Source organism: Botryllus schlosseri, chromosome 1 (genome assembly GCF_051294905.1).
Source record: "Botryllus schlosseri isolate E-star chromosome 1, Bs_hap1, whole genome shotgun sequence".
Lineage (NCBI taxonomy): Eukaryota > Metazoa > Chordata > Ascidiacea > Stolidobranchia > Styelidae > Botryllus > Botryllus schlosseri.
This window is the reverse complement of record NC_137236.1, coordinates 18,007,867-18,033,787: the sequence shown is the minus strand read 5'-3', so window position 1 is coordinate 18,033,787 and position 25,921 is coordinate 18,007,867. Positions and strand designations below refer to the sequence as shown.

The following is a 25,921-nucleotide window of genomic DNA, read 5'->3' as shown; positions in this document are numbered from 1 at the left end:
AAAGAGTTGTTCGAGTCCTGGTTCAAGAGGCGAGAGCGGTAAGTCATAGAAATATACTTGTGCAGCACATGTAACGGCATTTCCCCACATTCGGATTGAAGTACGCATGCAAATCGGCGTACTCTTCATGGCGTTGGTACAGATACGCAAGGTTGTGCTCTGTATGGCCTGGATCTTCTTCAGGGGGGTAGCGGGCGCAAAGAAGTACGCCGGCATTCCGTTCTCGATGATGGAGCGAACGAGGGATCGGTAGGCACACAGGAGACTCTTTTTACTAGCTCTCCAACTTGTCCCAGTAAGAGCTCTCAACAAATTTACATTTGGACAAAATGTATTCGATATGTGCTTTGTAGGATAGCCTCTTGTCAAAAACGACGCTGAGATAGTTGAATGTTTCCACAACCGGTATATTTGAACCATCCACTTGGAGAGCAAGAGGAGGAATTTTCCTTTTATGTGTAAATAACATTGCGACGGTTTTGGATTTCGACAGGACCATACCCCACTTGTCACACCATTCTTGTATGGAGTCCAGCAGTGGTGGCCCAACGAACGGGGGGGGGGCAGGGCGAGACTTACCGGGGGGCCCTATAAGTATCCATCCGTAACTTATGGGGGGCTCCACCCTCCAGACCCCCCTTCCGCATCGGTAATTATTATCTATCTTTCACCACCTCAAAAGGTTTCCCCAGGTCCTGGATTCGGCCATGGCTGTCGTTATGTTCTTGATCTTGTTCGAACAATAACTCAATGCGACGAGGTTGCAATACAGAATCAGTATATTAACGGCAGAATAACTATAGACAAGCGACACGATCCAGAGTTCAGTTAAACGAAAGACCACGAGACAACAGAACACAGGGTATAAATACAAGCACGACACACGAGGAAATAATGATTGGCGGTAATTACTAATCCTAGACAAATAAGAGGCAAACGATACCAACGTAAAATGCATGAACATAACAGCTGTTTTGCATGTGTGCAAGGATAGACTACATCAAAACTAAGTAAGTCTACCGCATGCAGAGACGTGATGATTATTGGGATACGGGACTTTTCTAACACATGCAGTGATTTGATGATGATTGACACAGCATCTGTGCGGAATCATATTCTTGCTTGGTACACGGATTTCCATGTTTATTCGTCATTCTCCTTGACAAAAGCGCAAAATCCAAATTGGGGGGCCTTTTCGACCGGGGAGGCTCCGGGCGACCGCCCACCTCGCCCACCCCAAAAGCAACCACTGGAGTCCAGGGAACGCTGTATGGACGGAAGTAGATTTGGGATGGAGAGACCGCAGTCCCAAAGTAAGAGGTCGTCGGCGAAGAGTGCATGGGAGTTGTTGACCAAAAATGGAAGGTCGGCCATCGTGACTGCAAAAGAGAAGAGGACTGATGACACTACCTTGTAGCAGGCCATTTTTTAAATAATGAACGTTGGATAGAAAACTACCGACTCGATCTTGGAAAGATCGGTGTGACACAAAATTCCTTATCCAGTTCAACGTTTGCCCTTTTATTCCAAGCTCCGTTAGTTTTAACAACAGACCGTTGTGCCATACCATATCATACGCGGATTGGATGTCTAGAAAGACTGCAATCACGGAATATCGATTATTTACCGCTTTGTATACATGGTATCATGAAGTTGCATGATGTTATCCATAGTGCTACGCCCATGACGAAATCCAGACTGAGCGGCGTTGAGAAGGGATTTCGATTCCAAGTGCAATCTCAAACGCCTCGTTACTATAACTTTCATTACTTTACAAAAATGACTGGTCAGCAAAATGGGACGATAGGATTTAGCCGCAGCTGGGTATTTCTCACCTTTCAATATAGGGACAACAACAAAGTGTTTCCAGGTGTCGGGAAGAAAGCCATTATTCCATGAAGAGTTGATCAAATGGAGTATATATGTTAGAGACTTGTCAGACAAGTGCTTCAACATGGGGTAAGCGATAGTGTCCAAGCCCGGGCTGGTGTTTCCTCGAGGAGAAATGGCTGATTTCAGTTTGGCCTTGGAAAAAGGACCGTTAATGATATCATTGTCAGGTACTGAGAGACTGGCGATTCGGGAGGTTATTTGATCCTCAACCGCTTCCTTCCTTGTTCCGAATGCTTAAGTGTAATTGCTGTCACTGCTAACCGACGAAAAGTGCGAGACTAGAGCGTCAGCCTTCAACCTGTCGTCACCACCAGTAACGACGCCATCGACAGTGATCGGAGGTATGGTATTATAGGAACGAACACCAGAAAAGGAGCGAACGATGAATGCGCTGCGTCCATTACGCATTCTGAGAAAATCTTGTTCAAAAAGTTTACATCTTCACGGCCGAAGATTCCAAGCTCCTGTCGATTTTTCTCTCAAAGGCCGCCCAATCTGCTCTGCGAAAATTCCACGAGTTTCTTCTGTTTGTTTCATTCGAAAAGTTTTCTTTGAAGGTAGTTATTTCAAGAAAGTAGTCGCTTCCCAGCAACCGATCCGTGACGTCGGTTCGGCACTTCAAAGATACGTCGGCTGATGCGATGGATAAATCAAGTAGCGAATAGCACTTTATGGCGTTGGAGGCAATATTAAGATGAGTTGGCGAGCTACGATTTAATACAACCGATCCATTTTGGTCGAAAGCGTCAAATAGGAGGCGGCCTCGTCGGTTATTTCTTTGCCCCCAGGAGAGATGGTGGGCATTAAAATCCCCGAAGATTATTGCACGATGCGACAGCGATTCCAAGAAAACAAAAGCACTCTCTTCGGAAACTGCGGTAGGGCTCGTTATAGACGTTGCAGATGCGTAGGTGGCCGATGGATATACCTAACACTTCAATGCAAGATGGGGTGTCAAGTTGGATCTCAGTGGCGGGGAGAGATTCGCGCACAAAAATGGCCAGGCCACCGGAATGAAGCGAGTTGTCTTTACGAAAGACCCGAAAACCCGTCAACTTAGGGGAATGCTTATCGATGAGATGAGTCTCCTGAAGCAATATTACGTCAGGGGTATTTGGTAGGTTGTGGATAAATTGTTTCAGCTCGGGTAGTTTACGATAAATACCTCTACAATTCCATTGGACGAAACGAAGAGCTTGATTACACATTTACTTTGGGAGCCGGAGCAAAAAAACCATGCTTAAGGCATGCTCTGGAAACGATTTCAAGCGCATTGCATTGAGCAGATTTGACAACCTCCAACAATTCCTACAAGTAGGGAAAGTAACTGCGAAAGATCTGGGGTGGATGGTCGACACGAAGACAATAGGCATTATCTTCCGATTCGGTATCGCTAGCAGCATGGTTAACAGTATTTTCTTTCAATTGGGTCTGACTGAAATGTCGCAAATCCCCGTTATTGGGAGCAGGAGCGGAAATGGTATGTTTGCTAAGGATCGAACTGATTTTGGTGCGACGAGGTAATGGTTGTCGGAAAGATGTGGAGGAGTCGCTAGCGATGACTTCACTAAAAGTCCTTTGTATATGAGACGCAGGCAAAGAGGTAGTAACGGTGGCCGAGTTTAACACGACTTTCGCTAGGGAATAACTGATTTTTGTACGTTCTTTGATAATTTGCAGTTTAGCTTCGGTTTTATATGCGCTACAGCCGCCATATGCGGCACTGTGAGGTTTTTTGCAGTTGATTCAAAATTTTTCCTTCGTGCGCGAGGCATTTCGCGCTCCCCTTATCGTCGTATCACAAAATCCAACCGGGATGCTAGCAACCCCAACAGATTGTTTGATGGCATGGAAGGTTATGACTGTTAATGAAAGAATTCAAAAATATGAAATTCGGTCTATATACAGAAAAACACACGTGAATTGGAGGTATATCGGGCAGAGCTCGAAAAAAAATTTCAGTTGACCGCTTCTTCGCGTTCCCCCTCAGATGCATGCACGCCCCCCCCCCCCCAGGTTGAGAACCACTGCCCTAGAGCTGAAACGTTTGCCAGACACTGTCAAATACGGATTGGCTAACACTAAGACTTTTGCAGAAATACTATATCGAATACTATGAAAGAATATCGATGGCTTTTCCTAGTGATTTGCCTATCTATCGCAAGTCTGTTTGTCCAATTTATCTACAACACTTCGCAAGAGATCACAATGCAGAATGATATGGTCTGTAGGCCGGGTGTGCTGCCAGAAGATGATGATGCCTATGAATTCCTGTACCGAAGAGAATACGAGAATGCACTAGACAAGGCAGAAAAGGCCACGAAAAAGGTAGAATATACTGTAAATGAATGTCGTGTATTTCGTTAACCCTTTTAATGGGGGGATCACTGGTGACCCAAGTTCAAGTTCATCTCTCAATATCTCCAAGTATATATGTCGTAGCAGACTGCTTTTGGCTTATCTAGAAAGCCAGCTATCTTCTGATTTATATGATACCGAATTTGAAGGTATAAGCCATGACAATTTTCAAATACGGATGATCTTACATATGGAGTTCCGCCGAAAATACGCCTCACCAGAAATTTCCAGATATTTTCCGAGTGGGAAATACCGTCCGAAATTCTGCCAGAACATCAGAAGTAGACTTGTACGGTATTATGTGTAAGTTTTCACCGTTTCGAACATCAAACCTTGTTATGGGGAGTTTTCTGAGGGGGGTTTGTTAATTTTCGTCACGCTTCGGTGATTTTCAAGAACATAGTCAAGTTCAAGTCCGAGTTCGTGACGGAATATGAGTCATAAACTGGATCACTGTGATTGCAAATGGTTGGATATGAGCATATGACAGGGGGAAATACCACGTTGTTTCATGCCATTAACTGGGCGGTAGGGGTCCAGTTCGGTATTGATCTTGAACTTAGCCATTATGACCACTCACTGACCACGCCATTATATAAATGTTTCATGTGTTTTTGATTTTTCGCGTGGTTTACGGCGACTGTTGACGGCTTGTTCGAAACTAGGCAACGGTGGCTACGCACTGAGGCATCATTTCCGGCTCTCTGGCGCTATCCTGGGGGGACAGTCTTGAAAAATGTGAGAAAGAAAGAGATTTTTTAGAAAAAAGCTTGTTTATTTAGTCTTATAAAAGGCCTAGACATGTCATGGGGTGTCTATCGAGGGCGGAAACGGAAGAAGGCGATACCTAGCCCAGTTTTAAACTAGAACAGCTCAGATTCAAGTGTTGGTGAGGTCACGGTATGAATTTGAAAAGTGATGGTCAGTTTTGCAGAAAGTGACCCCCCCTCAAATGGGCAATTTATCACCATATAGCGCATTGCAGGGATGGTAAACAATGGCTGGCGATACATATATGGCTCTGTTGATGATATGACTCTCTGATAAATTCTCACGGTAATACAATTAGGTAGCTTGCAAAAGGCTCCCGACCCCAGTAGCAAAGGATCAGTGTCGCTCAACGACCGCTTCCCATTCTACGTCATTCTCTAATGGTGTGCGGCTACCGGCTTCAATAATGCGGCTGTTATAACATCACATAACGACCCCATGTAGTGAACTTCGATATGGTGACGTAACAGTTGGTGGACATCGTTGTATGGCTCTTAACTGCCATTGAAAAGAATAGGGTCAATCTGGCTTGAAAAAGAGGATTTTTTTTAAAAAAAAAGAGGACATTTGGGCGTCCTCCCTCCGAGGACACTTTCAAAAACGTCAAAAAGACTGGACAGATCCTCTTTAAAGAGGACGTATGGTAACCCTACATATTTGTCTTTAGTCTTCATATAAATTTGAAGACTCGAAACAAACTATGGTTAGTTAAGGCGAGAAAGGTTCAGAATCACGGATTTATATTTGCATTTTGTTCCTGAAACCGATTTCCAGGTTTAGTAACCAATGTCACATATTCAAACCAATGTGAGTAGGCAATGTGAGATATAGATATAGATATAGACCTAATTAATCTAAAAGAGCAGCAGTCAAGTCAATACTCCCGTCAGTATTTCTACATCTCTGCATGCTCATTAACGCATGACGCATATTTTACTTCAATGGGCTCGTATAAAATTCTACATCATTGGACCATGACTGACTACAATTACTGGGACGCGTATAGGTATAGGAAAGTCAAAACTTGTTCTTATATATTTTGAACTCCGTATAGATAATACTTGCATGGTACTCATTGGATCCAGAGGTCGATCTGCCCAGAGAATGTGGGGGATGTCTTGTACGCAATGCAGACAAGTGGGTGAGTACACCAGGGGACACATAACTATGTGAGCTATAGCAATAGTACCGCATACGGGCTCGTTCAACTAATCTGACTTGCATGTCTGTTATTTTATTTCACCTCCGAAACGTACCGAACGTCGGACTAATCTATTCAACGACATCGGTATATACGCGCCGAAATCGCGAGTGGTCAAAGTATGTCATTTGTTATGGTCACGGCAGCGCGAAATTTTTTTCAGATTCAGTAATGAATTTCGTCAATAATATTAGTAGTTTAACATATAACTATCATACATTTATCATTTCTCAGCCCATGTGATCAGATTGACCGGTAGAGTTGATAGAAAGGGTGTTTTCGAAAATTTGGGGCAAGCTATAAATGATGATGCCTCTTCGTTGGGCCAATTGTTATAAACCATTTTGCCGCATGTTGTTATTTCATGGACTACCATCAGGAATGTAGGCATAGTGGACACTACACGATTCCGAGTGTGTATTTATATATGGGGCGCATCATTTACCTCTGCTGTTCGCATCTGTAGTCTGTACTGTAGGGCTCAGATTGCTAAGGGCGCTACTATAATAAAATCGAAAAATGAATAGCACGCACGCACGCAGCGCGACGAAAATTTCAAGAATAATTAAAATCTCTCAAAAATTCGGGATTCAATTCGTATTTTCAAATTGCATGTCTATGGCCGCCAACGTATGCTAATTGAAATATGTGTCTACGGCCGCACAAATTTCCTTCTACGACCGCAGGTTGGCCATCCCTGATCTATTGATTGATTGATTGATTGACTGATTGATTGATTGATTGATTGATTAATTTATTCATTCATTCATTCATTCATTCATTCATTCATTCATTCATTCATTCATTCATTCATTCATTCATTCATTCATTCATTCATTCATTCATTCATTCATTCATTCATTCATTCATTCATTCATTCATTCATTCATTCATTCATTCATTCATTCATTCATTCATTCATTCATTTATTTATTTATTTATTTATTTATTCATTCATTCATTCAATTCATCGATCCTTTGAATTTCATCGTAATTGAATGAGCTGGGTCTAAATGTAGCTCAGCTAGTAGTACTTCATTTTCGAGATACAACGTAGTAATAAAATTTCGTTTCAACATATACACTGTAAAGCAGAGGTATGAAACTCAAATTCGATCGCGAGACGGATTCAAACATTTTGATCGCTTGCGGGCTGGTTCAGTCAAATGATTCCAAAATGTTACCTTCAAATCCACCCCTTGTCTTTTCGCAGGCATGCTTTATTATCAAAGCTTTAGGACACATAATACTGCTACAGTACACATCTTATTACGGATATTATATACGGCTCATGCTAGCAACGAAGTTATGCACAAATAACGGAAACTGACAAGAACACGGTGAACGGTCTATTGATCACCGTTATAAACCACTATAGCAGTAGCTCTAACGACGATATAAGTTGGCATATTTCTATGCTGCGCCCTTTGTTTTAGTCGTGATGCGGGTTGGTTGTTTGTTTGTTTTGTGGTATTCATGGTGCTTGTCGAAATCATAACGTTGGCTTGGTGTAAATAACCATTGTATAATCCAGTGGTTCTTAACATTTTTTCCTCTAGCGCCTCCTTTCACAAAATATCGTGCAGTAGCGCCCTCCACCCCATATTGTAAGGACTGTAATAAAGACAATGGGTAAGAGGGAGGGCCGTTACAACACTTCGCCAGTCCCCATAAAAAAGATTTTCTTGGGCACCCATAGCGTGATAAACCAAACTTATTGGGGCTTGGCCCTTAAGATCCCCGTCGCGTGATTTCGATAGTCAGCAAAGTTTGTGTGGCTTGGTCGCCCTAGGCGCCAAATTTGTCTATAATGCACTACTGATTAGATGGTAATTGCATATATATGTCGCTATAAACTTTTTATCCTCCGGACCCACGTAATCAGATTTACTAGTAGCGCTGAGTCAGCTTTGTCTTGGAAAATGAAGGCCATGTATTTAACACTTAAACATATTCGGGCGTGCCCGTTGGTACAAATTACTTCGTTACATGCTGTTATTTTGTTACCTCTTGTCCGCTATATAGTCAAAAGATATTGAAACGCATAAACGTATTAAACTAAAGTAAGCACACGGTTCAAAATTGGTATTTCTTCACTGGCAAATAATTTTTCTCTGGTGTATGTTATTTGTCCTGTGGGGTGTAGATTGCGACGACAGGACAATTAGACTTTTCTACATCGACGTTTACGGTCAACATAAGAGCAATTTTCTTCGGCTAAGGTTTTCTCGCTGACGATCTTTTTGACACACTTCTCGGAGTCCCATATTAGCCGAAACTTCATATGTCTTTGTGCATGGTGGCGTGGTAATGGCCGACGCCGAAATGTCTATTTCTATTTTCTGTAAATATGCGTATTTTAGTCGTCAAAACATGAAGTGTAATTTATGTTCATTCACCGAAATAATTTAGGGCACTCTTCGAGCTCCCCCCTTGATTAGGGGGTTTGGGTTGCTGCAGTTTCGGTCCTGGTAAGAGGTCAAAGTCCAGTCGGTCATTTCGGGACTTTAGTATTGGAAATATTTCGCGATTTAATCGCACTCTCAAAAGTGACATACAGTGCCTCCTTCTTCGATTTGCACACGCTGTGCGCTGCAGGATATAATACCTAGTTCGAAACATATTGTTCAATATAACCCTAGCAAATGTGACAGTAGTGTTTTAACGGGAATTTGGCGATCTATTAGGACCATCAATTCATTTAACATGAATTATAATAAATAACCCACTACATATGTAGCAAACGTCGCCGCGTAGCGCGACCAAACGTTTCGAGATTTGACATGTCTTGTGGAATGTTAATTTGCTCTGAATACTCATTAAGGATATGTCCTACTACTACATCATCTACTGCGAAGCCATTTTTCTTCAGCGCTCCCATATCGCCCCCCTGAGCCCAGCACTCCTTGAGGGGCGCTGGAGGCAAGGTTAAGAACCACTGGTATAATCGAAAAACAACATGAATACTATACTACAGACAAAAACACTCTTCAGATATATCTCCAATATAAGAATGGGTGTATGTTACTCGTTTTCGCCCATTGCGATGGGCGTGAAAGCAAAATTTGTCACCAGAGTGTGGCGATGGCATCATTCGCTCCTTAAGCTATGTTGGAAATTTGGTTAATAAACCTATTTTCCACCTGTTTATATGATCTACCTACGCAGCCTTCCGGCCGAGGTGTTACATGTTCATATTCGCTTGTACTATGTCGTTAAGAGCACGCCAACACTCAGTTTTATTCATATCATTGCAGATAAGCGATACCAGAACTGAGGCGGTCATCCTTCATTATGATCGAGCCAGCCTGCAAGGTATTCCTCAAGTGAAGTAAGTAACCAAATGCTTGACGGTGAACCAGAAGTGAAATGTCGCAGGGTACACACCTTCCATACACTCTTAGCCAGACATGGGCAAAGTGCGGCCCGCGGGCCACATGCGGCCCGCGAAGCTATTCTTTGCGGCCCGCGAAAGATTGCTTGGAATTCAAAACATAAAACTCTCTATTTGAATGAGTAAATCTGGCTGTATCAAATGAACAGGAAATTCGCTTACTTCGAAGCCTGTTCATGTTCAATTGTTCATGCCACGATAACGCTGCCTACGTACCTGACATGCGTAGTCCAGATTGAAAATAAAGGCAACGTGGCAAAGTATGAGTAGCAATTGATTACACAAGAAATCGCTCTTTCCATATAGTTTAGTTCAAACCTACCTTAGCCATTGTCAAATTACGCATTATACGGTATGAGTTTCAATTTGTTACGTGATATGCTTCCTAACCCCTAATTCTAAAACAAGTCAATCAGTGCTTGCGATTACTATATGACTATCTATATGACAATCTATCAGCACACATAAAAGATTAACGGTCATGCCCAAAAAACAAAGCATAAAACTGAGATTCAAAGAAGGTTTAGGTTTAGAATTCAGAACACTAAATACAGAGTCCAGGGTAAACCCGTCCTTGCATGAGTTTTTGCCGAGCATGTCGCCGAGATTAAGAATTTTAACGAAAGTCGGTCTTATGACAAAAACACGAAAAAACACTCGGTCAAGGGAGAGCGAAGTTCAGAAAAACTGCTAGCTTCGCTCAACATAAAAGTTATTTAAGCTGCACACTGCTTGGAAGGCAGCGACGAAGAAATAAGCTTTGTACTATTGCATATAGCCTACATTTCAGTGCAGTGGTTCTCAAACTGGGAGACGTGAAAGCATCAGAAGGGTGGCGCGAAGCCGAAGTTTACTGAAAAATATGTCCGCGCTCCGCGCGATATTCCCCCAGCTTATGGTTGTTGGCAACAACTTGTTGCTTTGTGTATTGTCCGACTTTACATATGTCACAATTCTCTCATTAACAGCCATAATCTTCCATGCTGTCAAACTATCCGTGGAGATTACTAGCATTCCGGTTGCACTTTTTAATATTTTGTGATATCATGATAAGGGGGCGCGAAATTGCTGACCATCATAAAAACAGGCGTGCCTGAAAAAGTTTGAGAACCACTGTTTTAAATTCTTAATTGAAGAACGTGGATAGGGGTTTCTAGAGAGCAAAAATGTATCATGTTTACCAATGTTACGATTCATGACAGCAAATATATATATATTTTTAATTAACCGTCACTTTCTCATTACCTAATATCTACACATTCACTGAGCAGCATTTATTAAGAATGTAATTTAGAAATAAAATTAAAATTCGCTGGAGAATATAGCTAAGATTTTTCCCTCTGCCCGCCAACGTATTTATTTTTCTCATTTGGCCCGCGGAGGAAAATAATTGCCCACCCCTGCTCTTAGCGGTGGTAATCGACCTCAGAATTCAAAAACCCAGTTCTCAGGATACAGATCGAATATTCCCCTTTACTTGATAGCGACTGAACAGGATTTCGTAAATTCTGTGTTTCAATTCGGAGCTGATTTGAGCCTATCATTACTATCAATCGACGTGTGGCGAGATAGCGTAGTGGCGTTATCCACAGTTGCAACACCAATGGGTTGCTGGTTCGCGTCCGACCAAGGTCGACACCAGTATTCCTACCCGAGTGTTAGGGGTTTATCTAGGCTCCTCCTCGCCGTATCATCCGCGTAAGCGGTGTCTTGTAAATAGCCTAGAAGTGGGCCGCGCTGCAAGTCGGCAGTTACAGAATAAAAATGAAGAATATCCGCCTGGTGTAAATGTCCATAGTAGTCGACAAGCGACACGGATACCAATAAACAAACAAACAACTTTCAATCGGCAAGTTGAGTTTTCTGTATATAATCAAGATTTCGCTAGTTTAGTTCTTGATTACGTCGCGGAACAGATGGTTGTTTTTGATTCGAATTGTCTTAAATCCTATACGTACCTTCGTGCTAGTGCGGGGCGGATCGTCAAATTCTCTGGTCCTATACTTCGGTCGCGTTTTTAAAGCTCTGGTCCGACTGCGGTCCGACTCCGGGGCGGGATTCTAGAAATGACCATGATCCGGACCGACAATCTCCGATAATTATTATCTACTCAGAGGGTGGTTTTGAATATTGATTGAAACAAGGCAGACAGGACATTAAAAACTCAAAGGTCAAATCCAACGCTTACCTGAAGTAATTATGCCAACTTGGACTAAGCATGAGGTTTATTTCCATCAACGTTTCCCTTTAACTATTGATTCGAGGGTGGAAGAAGGTATGGCTGTCATATTGTTAGTAACAAGTACTTATCCGGCTCCGATCAGACTCCGCCCGTATCAGAAAAATTACTGATCCGGCTCCGGCCCAAAAGGAGAAAAATCCGGTCGGTCCATGGTCCGTCAGATTTCGTTCACACCTATCAACGTTCCTATGTGGCTACGTTCCGTTAAACTCCATTCGTACTTATGCTATAGTTTTTCAGGCATCATTTGGAATAATATGTTGTGATTAATTTATACCGCGATATAATCGTGAGGCAGGATCTCTTTTCTTGTATCACCTTTAAGGTGTGGTGTGGATCCACACTGTGTATCAACTCTGCGTTGTGCAAAATAAATATGCTCATTGTTCAAGATTGGATAACTGGAGAGATAATTGGAGCATTAACAAATTTCGACAATAAGACGTAGCCACCCACACTGTGTAAAAACGTTACAATATTATTACCATACATTGTATTAAACCCGCTTATTGCCGTGTCGCATCTGGCGTTATCAGCATATCATAGTGTAACCGCGCGTTGTTACTGTGTTATGCTCGATTCTTTTGGGTTGCATTTCAGACGGAATCCTAATCAATACTGGATATGGCGTTGCGCAGAGGCACCACCGTATATGTCTCGGAGCAACTGGTTACACCAGGCTGATCAAATAGGATTCAACGCGTCACTAACCTATCGGTAAGTACTGACGCGCTGCCGATGTCTCGTATCAGTGCAAAGCGATTACAAAGCTATGCATTCAAGTCATTACATACCTTCTCTTATTGTAATCCTAGTAACACTAGCAAAGCATTGCCCATCGACTGCATACAGGAATGGAGTAGAACATAGGTCATGAATTGGGCCATCTGTAATGTGAGCTCTGGTAATTGCTACTTGCTAGGGTCTGCAATAGATTTCGTCACGGGTCGGATGAAATCATCTGGCGGCGTCGTGTCTGGCCTGTCGGAATTGTGTTTGACAGCCCGGCTATGCCGTTAGGTCGGTGCGGCTATCTGGCTGTGTGTTTTAATCAGGTCCGAAAATATATTTTTTGCCATAAAAAAGCACTGATCTTGGGCCAACCATATGGTAATCGATGTGACTTTCTGAGCACTTATTAAATGCATCTGGTTGTTGAATTTTCTGAATTAATTTTGTTAATAATATTGATTCTTCCATATATTAGGCTACTATAAAATGCACCAGCAGGTTGCACATCCGGTGATTTTCAACTTGTTATGGTCGCGACCTCATTTCCAACTTGAAAATGTTCCGCGGCCCAGCTAAAAACTGAATAAGCTGATTACTAAAAAAATCGGCTTGTCCGCACTTACGGCCTAGGAAGCTGATTACGTCCAACATCATCGCGATGTCCAGATAAAGGCAAACGACCCCGAGATTTGGAACCGCTGTCTTTAACTGAAGCATCCAATCAGCCTTAACCAACTCTAGGAATTTACCGTTAGCTTATAATTGCGATTACAATTAGACTTATTTCAGTTAATGAGCCTAGCGAGATAGTGTAATGGTTATGCGTCCGGCTTTTCGATCCCCGGTCGGGTCATACCAAAGACTCAAAAGTTGGTATCCGCAGCTATCCTGCAAGGCGCTCAGCAATCAAGGATAGCATGGAGGAGAAAAAAAACGGGGGCGCAGACTAGATGACCTCATGATGCCGTATCGCAACTCCGTCATCAAAGCATCTCGATGGTGCAGGCGAAAAAGAATATCATATCTCTCTCTCTCTCTCTGGTTAATAATATTTATTTTTGTTTGAATTTTCTTGGCGAGGGTGGTGCCTGGTACCCATACTAATATCATAACACGTCGCATTAACTCGCGCACAGTACGAAGAAAATGTCGAATAGCATAAATCTGCTTGAAAATACTATTGTTTATGTTGATTTACGAAAAAATTATGATCTTACCTCAAACCTTTAAAATTCCGGACTTTTAGGCATATTTTAGAATTTCCTCCCGGACGCAGTGCTTTTCAGTGAAATTCCGGGCATGTTCGTGAAATTCCGGACGTATGGCAACGCTATCGTAGTGTTGCAAATATGCACTCTAAATCCGCAAGGTCGTATTGAACACTTCATAACACTTTATTCTGCGTACAGACACACTTTTTGGGCATATGAACGCATTGGGCCATTATCGTCGCAACACTTCTGCGTATTTCTCCGTTTATATGTAACACTTCGCCACTGCGGCTTACTTTCAAGAAAATTTATACTCCGTAATTTATCATCAATTTCGCATTCATAAACTATCGGTACGTTCGGGGATCACATAAAATCATGGTGTATGTAAAATAATATTATTCAACTGACCAAACCACCAAGTTTAAGGGTAATATTTGAACAAAATATACATATTTCCCTGTGACGCAGAGGGGTCACCACCTTCGTTACGGTAGAGCGCGCTCGATTTCAGTTTGGAATTTGAATTGGTGGTTCGTCAGGCTTCAGGCAGAGAGTAGGGTACACGAACAGACTTGGCGGAATGGATATATTGAAGCAGTTTCTGCTACCTGGTGGCGTAAAGGATCATAGCATCCATGTACTGTAACGTATGGAAATGCGGTAAATGTTATTGAATATATGTAATGTGAGAATAGTCATAAAATGAGCTCGTTTTGACATGGCAATAAGGTCGTTTGTTTTAGATGTTTTAGTAGACTACTGATATCCCTTATTCATATGAATATTCTTTGGAAGTTTTCTAGTATATGATTCGTCCGATCTTATTGCTGGATGATCGAGCTCCGAATCTGATAATATACCAGGCTGCGACCAGGTCTAGTACTACGGTACTGGTGGGAAGCTGATATCCAACTAACTTTTTGACGTATAGATAAAGGGATGTTCTCTCTATCCAAACTGAAATATCCCTATGTAGGCGATATTGTGGTCCATTGTGGACAAGTACCGCAATTTCAGCAATTGAATACCGGTATGACAGTCATGCAACGGTTTTGATGGTTTTTCAACTGCAACACATTTTACACTGTACTGTTTATTCCAAGTGGTAAGGTTTTAACTAAGACAGTTTTTTTGACATGTCAAAATAGGTCAAAATTTTGTCAAAATTGTACTGTTAGGTTAAAATTGCAAAAATTGTTTACAAAGTCAAATTTTTTTTGGGCAACTTGCATTTCGTTTGTATCATAGATGATTGCACTGTCGGTGAACTTATCATTTTACAATTTACATCTTGTAGCCTACTTTATAGTTCTACCGTTGTAGACGGACCATCGTCTGCTCATTGTGAATCAGAAACTGTCAAATGAAATAAATGCTCAACGTAGCCTACTGAATTATCCTAACTGAAGCAAGATTGCGTGGGCATTGGTTCTTCTATTAGAAACCGTATGGTGAAAAATTGCGATGTAGACAACTTTGTCACATTGAAGCAACACGGTGTGTCACCTGCAGTGTACCCACAACTTCAGTGTTGACGGCCAACAACTGCTGCTGGTGAACGTTTTTTCCCCATTCTTGCCAAGCTACTTAGTAAGGACAGACACTTTCTACCCGAAAATGTGGGAAAGTATCTTTCGTCATACTACAACAAAGTTTTAATTATTTCTACCATAATACGAGATGTAACTAATACTGGAATTCTTCATGGGTCTAGATTTCGATAAAATAAGGTTTCTTCATGTAAAAATTTGTCAGTTTTCTTGCCAAAAGATATTTTTTAGGTCAAACTACTTTGGAAGAACAGACAGCTCCAGCCAGAAATAAAGATAAGTACCGGTAGTACAATTCTAACATCATGTCAGAAACACCTAATTCAAGTACATGGGGTCAAAATTAAGTTTTTTATCGTCAAAATATGTGTGAATGTGGATTTTTTGGCCAAAATCTTCCATTTTTAGGTCCACAAAATCGCCCCAATAACAGCACAGCCAAACAAACAATCTTATCAACAAACCATGGATCACAAGGGGTAATATTTGTTTTGCCCAATCCTCAAATTTGACTTTCCTGAGTTTATTATGATACGGTAACTGAACTAAACTCTATTTTGCAGGTAGTATGTATTGAAATTGGCACCTTTTTGAAATGCATTTTGTGTATGGAATACTGGTAAGCATCACGGTGTTTTGTAAGTGAACTGGTATATCCTTAATGAATTTGAGTCTGTTGCATCCGGTTATCTTCGTGATAAAGATTTTTATGAATGTTTGCTGATAAAATTTCACTAAAATTGTTAGCAATCCAGGAAGTATACTACCCGTGCCGGTGGTAACGTCATGTGCAACTTTCCATTTCATTACCTAATTATTCTATGAAAGACACCCTTCTGTGACACAGAACTTATTGCAGAAAACAACAACTGTATTCAGTATGATATCTACGTGATTACTGAGTAGTTCATTATTGTACTGCAAATTTTTGAAACATATATTTTCTTTTCAATAGTCTTGGATTGATCCTCAAATTCGTCCAACTGATGTCGACTCTTTGAAAGGAGCCCCCTGGATCTACCGTGCCTGCGCTATCAGACAATGTTGACAGTGACGTGAGGACTGAGGAGTCGTTCGTAACGGGTTTTGTGCCGGCACAGTCATCTTATGCGATACAGACCTTTGTCTCAAGAACCCATGGATACGTATGATTATGTAAGCCTATTGATTTATTTTTATATCACCATTGATTATGTAATTTCCTGGTTTTTGCAGTATTACTTTTACCACGAACTATCTCGCAGAGTAGCCTACGGACTATTCGGTATGAGCTGAAAAAGGTTTCATCTGTGTACACTGTACAGTGTACACTGAACACTGAACAGAGATGTAGTTGAACGTAATGAGCTCATCTAACTTGTACTTTAACTATTGCTTACTGAGCTATAATGGGCTAGGTCAGTGGTTCTCAACCTGGGGGGCTGAGCACCTCTCTTGCGCTTCTGTAACCTACCTGTGTGAAATATTTATATTTACTTCTGCATAATATTTACAATTTTCATTTGGTATTTATCATATTTTCTAGGAGCAGCATTTGGATTTGACCAGTAAAAAAATGGAGCCGCCATGGCACGCCACGAATTAGGGACTCATCAAGCCTGGGTTGCGGCTGATAGAAAGAATATGAAAATGCCCTAATGTTCAGGTAGTATGTATTGCAATTGGCACCATTTTGAAATGCATTTGGTATTAAAATACTGGTAAGCATCGCAGTGTTTCTTAAGTAAGTTGGTATATCCTTAGATAATAAATTTGATTCTGCTGCATTAGGTTATTTTTATGAATGTTTGCTGGTAAAATTTCACTAAAATGATTAACAATCCAGGAAAGTATGCTACCCGTGCTGGAGTAAAATTGGTGGAAAGGTCACATGCAACTTTCCATTCCATCAATTAATTGTTCTATGAAAGACACCCTTTTGTCACATACAATTGTATCCAGTCTGATATCTGCGTGAATACTGAATGCGGGTGACGTCATATTTTGTGATACGATTGTTGATATACAACGTTCTTTTAAATTCTCTACTAGTTGCTGATGATTACCCCTGACGAGTCTCAGCCAAAAATATTTGGGCACATTTCAATATGCATATACTATTCAATTTTATATTGAAGTTTTGTACCTCGAAGAAGCTGTTCGAATATTGAATAGTTCCCTTGTATAGCAAATTTTTAAAACAAGTATTTTCTTTTCAACAGTCTGGGATTGATCCTCAAATTCATCCAACTGATGTCGACTCTTCGAAAAGAGCCCCTGGTTCTACCATGCCTGCGCTAACAGACAATGTTGATAGTGACGTGAGGAGTCATCTGAACGGATTTTGTGCCGGTGCAGTCATCTTTTGCGATACATACTTTTGTCTCAAGAACCCATGGAAACATGTGATTATGTAAGTCTATTTATTCATTTCATATATCACCATTGATTATGCAATGTGCTGGTTTTTGCAGTCCTAATTTTCTCAAAAACTATCCATATATGCCATATGAGCTGATGAAAGGCTTGATCTGTATACTGTACATTGAACAGAGGTGTAGTTGAATGTAAAGAGCCGGTGTAACTTGTATTTAAACTATTGCTTACTAAACTGTACTAGGACTAGGTGAACATCAAATTGAGATCATTTCCCTTAACCTGCTAATTCCAATGAATTGCGTTGATTAAATTTAATCAGAAATGAAGGATTTTGAAACATTTACAACAGTTACAATTACCGCAATGAAGGAAAAGTATTCACACCTTCGATAAGATGTCACAAAGTTTTTGTACTAAAGACAATCAATGTGTCCTTTGTCTGATATATTTTCTCGTCTCAATTCAAAGCAGCTATAAAATCTTAGAATCAAAGTTATATGTAAAGCCTACCGTACCGTATGTCAATTATTATAATGGAAATCTGAACCCATAGGAACAACGGTTCTACTACATTTATTGTCAGATCTTGTTTGCAATCAATTATATTTTCAGCAAAACGAGGTTGATGAAGTCAACTGTCTCCTTCTCCAAGCCAAATTGAGAGACAAACGAATATAATCCAAGACCCGAGCGCATGTCTCATTGAAACAGGTACCGTAATCTTTCTGTTTTGTGGACCATACAAATTTACATAGACTTGCAACGTTCTGCTATAAATTTCATTCTGAGTTACAGTTCTGCATTCTCACAGTTGCCTGTGCGTCTGAATGTCAATGTAACTGTCAAAATGGCCGAATTTTTAAAAAAACGCAGACCTAATTAAAGATAATTTTATTAGTCGTTTGGCTAATTTTAGTCCTGCTCAGTGATTGGATTTCACATGTATCCGAGCACCTTTCCTGTGCTTCTGTAACCTACATGTCCGAAATATTTATATTTATTTCTGCATAAAATTTAGAATTTTCATTGACATATTCAAAACTTTGGAATTTAATCACATTTTAAAGGAGCGCAACTTGGAGTCGACCAGTAAAAAGAAGCAAACACCATGACACGCCACAAATCAGAGATTCACCGAGCCTGGATTGCAGCTGATGGCAAGAATATAAAAATGCTTCATTGAAAATGGAGTATTCAGAAACATTGTTGACGTTTTGAGCTGCTATGCATTGGATTGTCACACCCTTTAAGTAGTGGTTCTCAAACAGGAGAAAGCATTTGAAGGGGCGTGAAGCCGCAGTCAACTAAAATCTTTTTCGCACATGGCAGCTTGTAGTTATTTCTCTGTGTATGGTCAGAATTTAATATTTGAATATTCTCTCATCAACAACCATTTCCGTCACTGCCATCCAACTATCCGTTGGGATTTCTGGTTGCTTTTTTTAATTTTATGATACGACGATAAGGGGTGTATGGAATTTTGTGCTATCATAAGTGGGGTGTGCCCAAAAATGTTTGAGAACCAATGCCCTAATGACTTCCAGATTTCATTTTTTGCAGCAGACTGGTAAATAATAACAAAATCTTTTCTATAAATCTGCAGAATTTGTATGGACTCAAAGAAACAATTCTTTGTTGTTTAAACAAAAGTGATTGGCATTAACCTGATATAAATACTTGTAATGCAAGCACTAGAATATTTTTGATGCCTGGTTAGCAGGCCCAATTTCATTAAGAGTAAAAAAATACTTATGGTTGGTTATCATGGTAGTGGTAGTGATACTGATACATTCATTGTTTGTTTGTTTATAATAAAATCAGGAATTTACAAACCATAATTTGATTAGTTTTATATAAGTTGTAATGATTTGTGTTGATCATATTTTCCGCTGTTGATCATGTTTTCCGCTAACGGACCTAACCAATTAATTTGAGTCCATGCCCCTGTCACGAGAGTTTCAGATACTAAATGATATTTTGTTATCACTATCCCAATGCATTCATTTTCATGATTGAGCGAGTTGCATGATATTTGTTGTGAGTTTGCTCTTAATCATTTGTGATGTTCGTAATTTCATGGGCTATTCCGGAAACGGTTTCAACTGCTGATTTGAATTTATGAAACCCTGTCACAGCAGCTATTGGAAATTTGAATGTTTGCACGTATTTAATAACCCAGGTTGGGTATTATAAGCGTCATTTATTAATGAATCAATAAAATCTGATTTTATTTTGAGCCCTGCGTTCCGGTGACTAGTCAACCAGCCACTTTGAGACTGAACACTTTTTAGGTAAACACCTTTAATTTAAACACTTCGCAACACTTTTAGGCGTTCAATTTTTGGATCACGTTTCGTGTTCAATTTTCCGGGTTGAGCAACACTTCAAAACTTAGAGTGTGCGCACATGCAATCTCGAAGCTATTATTTCCCTACGATAAGTGAGGGAATTATTGTCTCTACGTGGCAAAGCGGAAACAGTGTGATAAAGCAATAAGATTTAAACACCCGTGCAGTTATAAGTGCAACTCCTCTAAGAGACTTGGTTTCGTAGTAAAACGATGAAAAAATACATTGAGATCATGATACTGTGGAGGCTGTTTGCTTAAAAATGCATCTTCGAGAATGATAGTCTATATGTGAAGACATTAGCTATAGGGGAAGATGCGATACAATACCGGGCTGTGGAGTAGGGTTGTTCAAAAATACCTTCCTTTTCCAGATTCCAGACATTCACTGATTAAATTGTCAGCTTTACCCTGAAAAACGCTTCATACCAAATTTGCTTAAATTCAAACAAGTAAAAGACTCCGCAAATCCAATTGAAAATTTTAATTTATTAGGGAAAATTGAAAAAAATTCTAATGTTTCTGTCAACCCCATGGAATTGTTGAGTCGTCTTCAAAGACAATGCAGAAGTTTGACTCAATTCCTACTAGTAGAAGCGGAGTTATTTTAATTTTAGTTTTTTCTTGATAAATCTCGGATTATCTTTGATTGGTGTAGTCAGAGTCGGTATATTGAAAATGTGTGGAATCGGAGTCGGAGTTGGAGTCGGTAGCACACTTTACCGACTCCACAGCCCTGATTTACAATGAGATGTGGTCATGATTCATGATTAGAGATATACAATTAAATAGTATATTCATATTGAAATGAACCCGAATATTTTCGGCTGACACTCGTCCCTGAACCCTGAACACGTCATCAGCCGCGGCATGGAGAGGAAATTAACGCAATTCAACGCAGAAAAACGAGCAGAGCCCACCGCACGAACAATAAAAGATGTTTATATCCATATACCTTGGATTGGCCCCATTTCCACCCGCTTTGAAAAACAATTGATTTCTGCTGTCGGTAAATGTTACGATACAGTCAAAACCAATGTGATTTTTACAACAACACAACTGCTCCCTTCAACACGCAAAGACGTGCTTCCTGCACTTCAACAAAGTAATGTAGTGTACGAATATAGGTGCCACTGTGATTGTGGCTACGTGGGAAGAACGTCAAGACGTCTGCAGGACCGCATAAACCAACATGTCCCCAGATTTATCAGAACACGTGCGTCACGCGATGTGAAAAGCTCACCCTTAACTCATCCACTTAAGATTGATGCTGATCGATCAAAGGCCATTAATTCTGCCATCGGCAAACATCTGTTGGATAATCCGATTTGTGCGAATAATTATCGAGACGACCGATTTCGAATCGTAGGTCGAGGTCGTTCACAATTCCATTTGTGTGCCTTGGAATCAACTTTTATCAAAATACACCAACCAAAACTCTGTCAACAAAAGGAGTTCGTGTATCACCTAAAAATAGTACATTGAACGTTCTCTCATTCGAAATTTCATGCTGGTGACGTCATATTTTGTGATACGATTGTTGATATACAATGTTCTTTCCAATTCTCTACTAGTTGCTGACGATTACCCCTGACGAGTGTCAGCCGAAAATATTCGGGTTCATTTCAATATGAATATACCATTTAATTGTATATTGAAGTTCTGTACCTCCAAGAAGCTCTTCAAAGATTAGAGATATATTAATTGCGACTCATCATCTGTCCTGTAGTTTGCAACGTGAAATATAATCTGCAATTATGGTCATTACTAGGGATGGTGTGAACGTGAGGTTCACGTTCGCGTTCTGTGTGTGAACCTCAGAAATTCAGAGGTTCGCGTTCACAACAGAACCTTGATAGGTTCTGCACTGTGAACCTTTTTCATATATACTTTCAATATTCACTTCATTATGACATCTTTAGTGCAAATTTATTGCATTTCAACTGCGGGGCACTCTGTGCATGCCGCTGGCAGCAGAAGCAATCAACACAAAACGAATGTGCACCTTGACAATCTCAAAAATTTTACTTGCTCTGTTACAAAAATTTGCTCCAAATACCCAGATTTCCGTTTGTGAATATTTAGCGACTCTGTGCTAAGAGCTGGACTCGCGATCACACAACGTCATGAGCGAAATACACTACATGTAGTCAGCGAATGATGCTTATTCAACCAATCAATATTGACTTGATAATTTTATTGTATCATAAAAAAAAACGTGCGATTGGGGTGTTGGCTACTGCTGTATAACTTATTAATGGGATTATATCGGTAGCAAGTATAGAAACCCTGTTTTACACTCTGCCCAAAATCAATGTAGCAATACTCAGACGCTGAATACATTGTCCGGTCTGGCCAAGACTGTTAAGGCATAAGCATATATTCCATGACAAGTACTCATCGAAATTGTTGGCTTATGGATTTTATGGAAGTATTATATCATTTGATTGCCTCAGTTGATACGCCAATATGCACTTCAGCATTGTGACATTATGTGGCCCGGGTCTTCGCTAGGTATCGTATACATTAATATACGCTATCACTTCATTGAAAGATAGGGTTGGGATTAGCAATATGACGTCACGTGACGTCACGAGGTTCACGTTCCTGTTCACACAGAACCTTTCAAAGAGGTTCGCGTTCACACGAACCTGAACCTTTCAGAGGTTCACACCATCCCTAGTCATTACATGACATTGGACTTCTGTATGATATGGTATCCCAATATTAACACTTCGATATCGTACCAACGACAGACGAGACTCGGATTTTCAATTGACTTACGGAAATGCAGTAGCTGAAACTGGAACCGAATTGGAGAAGCCACTGGCGAATAAGAAGCATCTGGCGTTGATCGCAATTTCAAATTGTGATCTGACTCAAGGGGCCGTTGTCAGACTTGCTTATGTAAAGAAATTGCTGACAATGGGCTTGAAGCTGGAAGCATTCGGGCGATGCTTTGGGAAAGCACCTGTTTCTCGAAATGACTACATGAAAAATGAAATGATAGAATACACATCGCAATACAAATTTTATTTCGCATTCGAGAATTCCTATCATTGTAAAGACTACGTGACGGAGAAGTTTTTCCGTGCCTTAAAAGCCGGAGTCGTACCGGTTGTATGGGGCTCTACTGAAGAGGTATACGAAGCACATATCCCCGCCACCGGATTCATTTTCGTGGAAGACTTTCCATCTATGAAGCATCTGATTGACCATTTGAACTACTTGGATCGCAACGAAACCGCTTACCTGCAATATTTCAGGTGAAATATACTTTTACATAAGTAACAATTATATGCAAGTTCGCTGCCCGTAATTTGCGTTTCACCAAATTCGAATCCCGTGAATTCAAATGTATGGTTAACTTTACTAAGGTACTGCGACGGACGACATAAATCTTGGTTCAATGAATAAAGGTGTGATAATCCATATCTAGCACCGACAAGATAGCGTAATGGTGAAGGTCCGGCTTCTTGGTCGGCAGGTCGTGGGTTCGATCCCCGACCGGGTTTGATCAAACACCTGATTAGTAACACTGGTATCAATGACTTCCCTGCTTCGCGCTCATGCATTATTGGGATAGCATGGGTGGGTGGTGCAAGACTTAGAAAGCCTTACAAGGCTATATCTACACCTTCTTTGTTCACCGGCATTTGTACATCATTAACTCATGGTATGCATATGCACTTTTATGCAGTATGCACAGATCGTGAGTATGTCTACCACGAGTCGGTGTATAATGGGCGAGAAACATCAAGGACAAAGATAACCTACGTCCTTTTCCTATCAAACATCGGTGGTCAAATGTTCACGAGCACAACGTGAACATGGAAAACATTTATAAAACACGCTGATGCTGAAATAACAATAATCCACCTTACCAATGACCATACGTCCTCCTTTGGGAGGATTTGTCCTCTATTTTTGGGATTTTGAAAATGTCTTCCGAGGACGCCTAAATGTCTTCCTTTTTGAGATTTTGTCCTCTTTTTTTGGTCAAATCCATAGCAAAATTCGACTGAAATGCCGTAAATCAGCAACGAAGTGAAGCTCCGACGGGTATTTCGGGAGCTGATTGAAAAGTAGTCCTTTTTTTAGTCAACCGACTACGAAGTGGAAAAACTTTACTATTTTTCAGTATTTTCCATCGGTATTCTAAGTTTTAAAATTTTGAAAAAGTGTCCTATTTTCCCGGTTCCAAAATATGGTAACCCTACAACATTCTGAAATCAATACCACTACATCGTCGTACAAAGACATCGCAGTAATTCGTTACTTGACCCCATGTATGGCAACTTCCTCGATTTGGAGTACTATAGCCACTTCACTCTCATATACCAGTTGAATTTGAGCATAGATGCGGTCAAAGAAGTCAGCATTGCTGCTCCCGTAGATGTGGAGATAATATCGTAAATTGATACTCAATCGGGTGTAGACGCCGCCATTCAGAAGATATGCTACGGCTACCTCAAGGAGATGTCGAAAATAAATGGTTGTGAAAAGAACTCAGGTTTATTAGTTAGAAAAAGTGAATGTCATGGACGAATGCTTCAGGTAGTCAGTTGTATGAGGCTATAAGTATACTTTCGCAATTGCAAGATATATTTTCTCATCTAACCCGGTTGACTATTGAAATGATGTGAGACCTGATACCGTGCATGATGTGCGTGTGACGGCTGTATACTATATAAACGGGGAATTTATTCACCTAACTCTGATCGCTGGTGAATTTACTAAAAATAGGCCAAATTTCCGAGGTTACAGGTGTTCGGAAAACCGGTTTCCGCGTCTACTTTCTATTGAGTTTACCCTTTGTCGCGTCCTACGCAGAATAAATCGTCTTCACGTGCATTTTATATATCTAACCGATCATTTTAAAATTTTCGCCCTTCTCGCCACCTTGTATCTCAAAATCGCCCTCTGAGAGACGTTATCGTTCACGTTGGGAACCAATGGTATGGCCAGTGCCGAAACCGAACGTTAGAGGATGTATCGTGAAGCTATATTTACCTCATTAGTGGCCCTATACGAACACTCTTATTAAATGCCCTTTCTGCGACTATTCAAGCGAAAATGAACCATTAAGGACATATAAAATGATCGTTTGCTGACTCGATTCGGTCCTGATGAATTTCAATACTTTGAGCCTGATAACTCGGAGCTGCGACTCGAGTTTTATTCCTGACTGCGTCGCATATAATGGAATATGAGATTTGGTGCTTAATTGTATACGAATATTGACTGCGGTACTATAGCTGATAAATATACATACAATTCACCAGAACAATGGTTTTCCAGATGGCGGACCGAAAGGCGACACCACCCGCATTATAAGAGAAGATATCACAATTGTCAAATATGTCGTTTTCTGCACGGAATACGCCTTGACGATGCATACAAAGTTCCATATCGGGACTTCCACAAAACAAATTTTCCTATTACAGGGTCACCCAAGCGACCAATGTCAGTGTCCGCTCTTAAGTTATGGGCGGAGAAAGATAATTCTGATTGTCTGCAAAAGAATCTTCGTTTGGACACCAACGGAAGAATCGTCGCCGAATGAAATCTTTTTTCATTCGTTACCTCAGAGTAGCATCACACACTCCATCGCGGGCAGAGAGAATTTGTGTCAAAGGCCGGCCGTATCAAGCCGCCAGATCAAAATAACGTGGTTTCCAAATGGGTCAGAATCGTTGGAGCTGTTGGCGAGAGTTGCGGAGAAGCGTCTTATAAATTTAACGGCACACTTTATTCTAGCCCAGAACTTTTCAACTTTTTTGAGCTCAATTCGCACTTTATTTTGAGAAATAAATTTCATTCGCACAAGCCAGCCTAAATTTATTACACAAGAACAAAAT

The 25,921-nt window shown here is 40.6% G+C and overlaps 1 protein-coding gene and 1 long non-coding RNA gene across 2 annotated transcripts; both read left to right on the top strand.

The window, feature by feature from the left end:
• Positions 1-3,995: 3,995 nt before the first annotated feature.
• On the top strand, positions 3,996-25,908 carry LOC145443661 (4-galactosyl-N-acetylglucosaminide 3-alpha-L-fucosyltransferase 9-like). The gene is made up of 6 exons (XM_080321603.1): positions 3,996-4,221; positions 6,077-6,163; positions 9,481-9,554; positions 12,460-12,576; positions 22,817-23,326; positions 25,362-25,908. Exons 1-6 carry the CDS (start codon positions 4,009-4,011, stop codon positions 25,624-25,626), a joined length of 1,266 nt encoding a protein of 421 aa, XP_080177729.1. The 5' UTR covers positions 3,996-4,008; the 3' UTR covers positions 25,627-25,908.
• On the top strand, positions 16,960-18,425 carry LOC145443589 (uncharacterized). The gene is made up of 3 exons (XR_013916482.1): positions 16,960-17,000; positions 17,557-17,747; positions 18,326-18,425. It is a non-coding gene; the product is annotated as an uncharacterized LOC145443589 (long non-coding RNA).
• Positions 25,909-25,921: the final 13 nt, after the last annotated feature.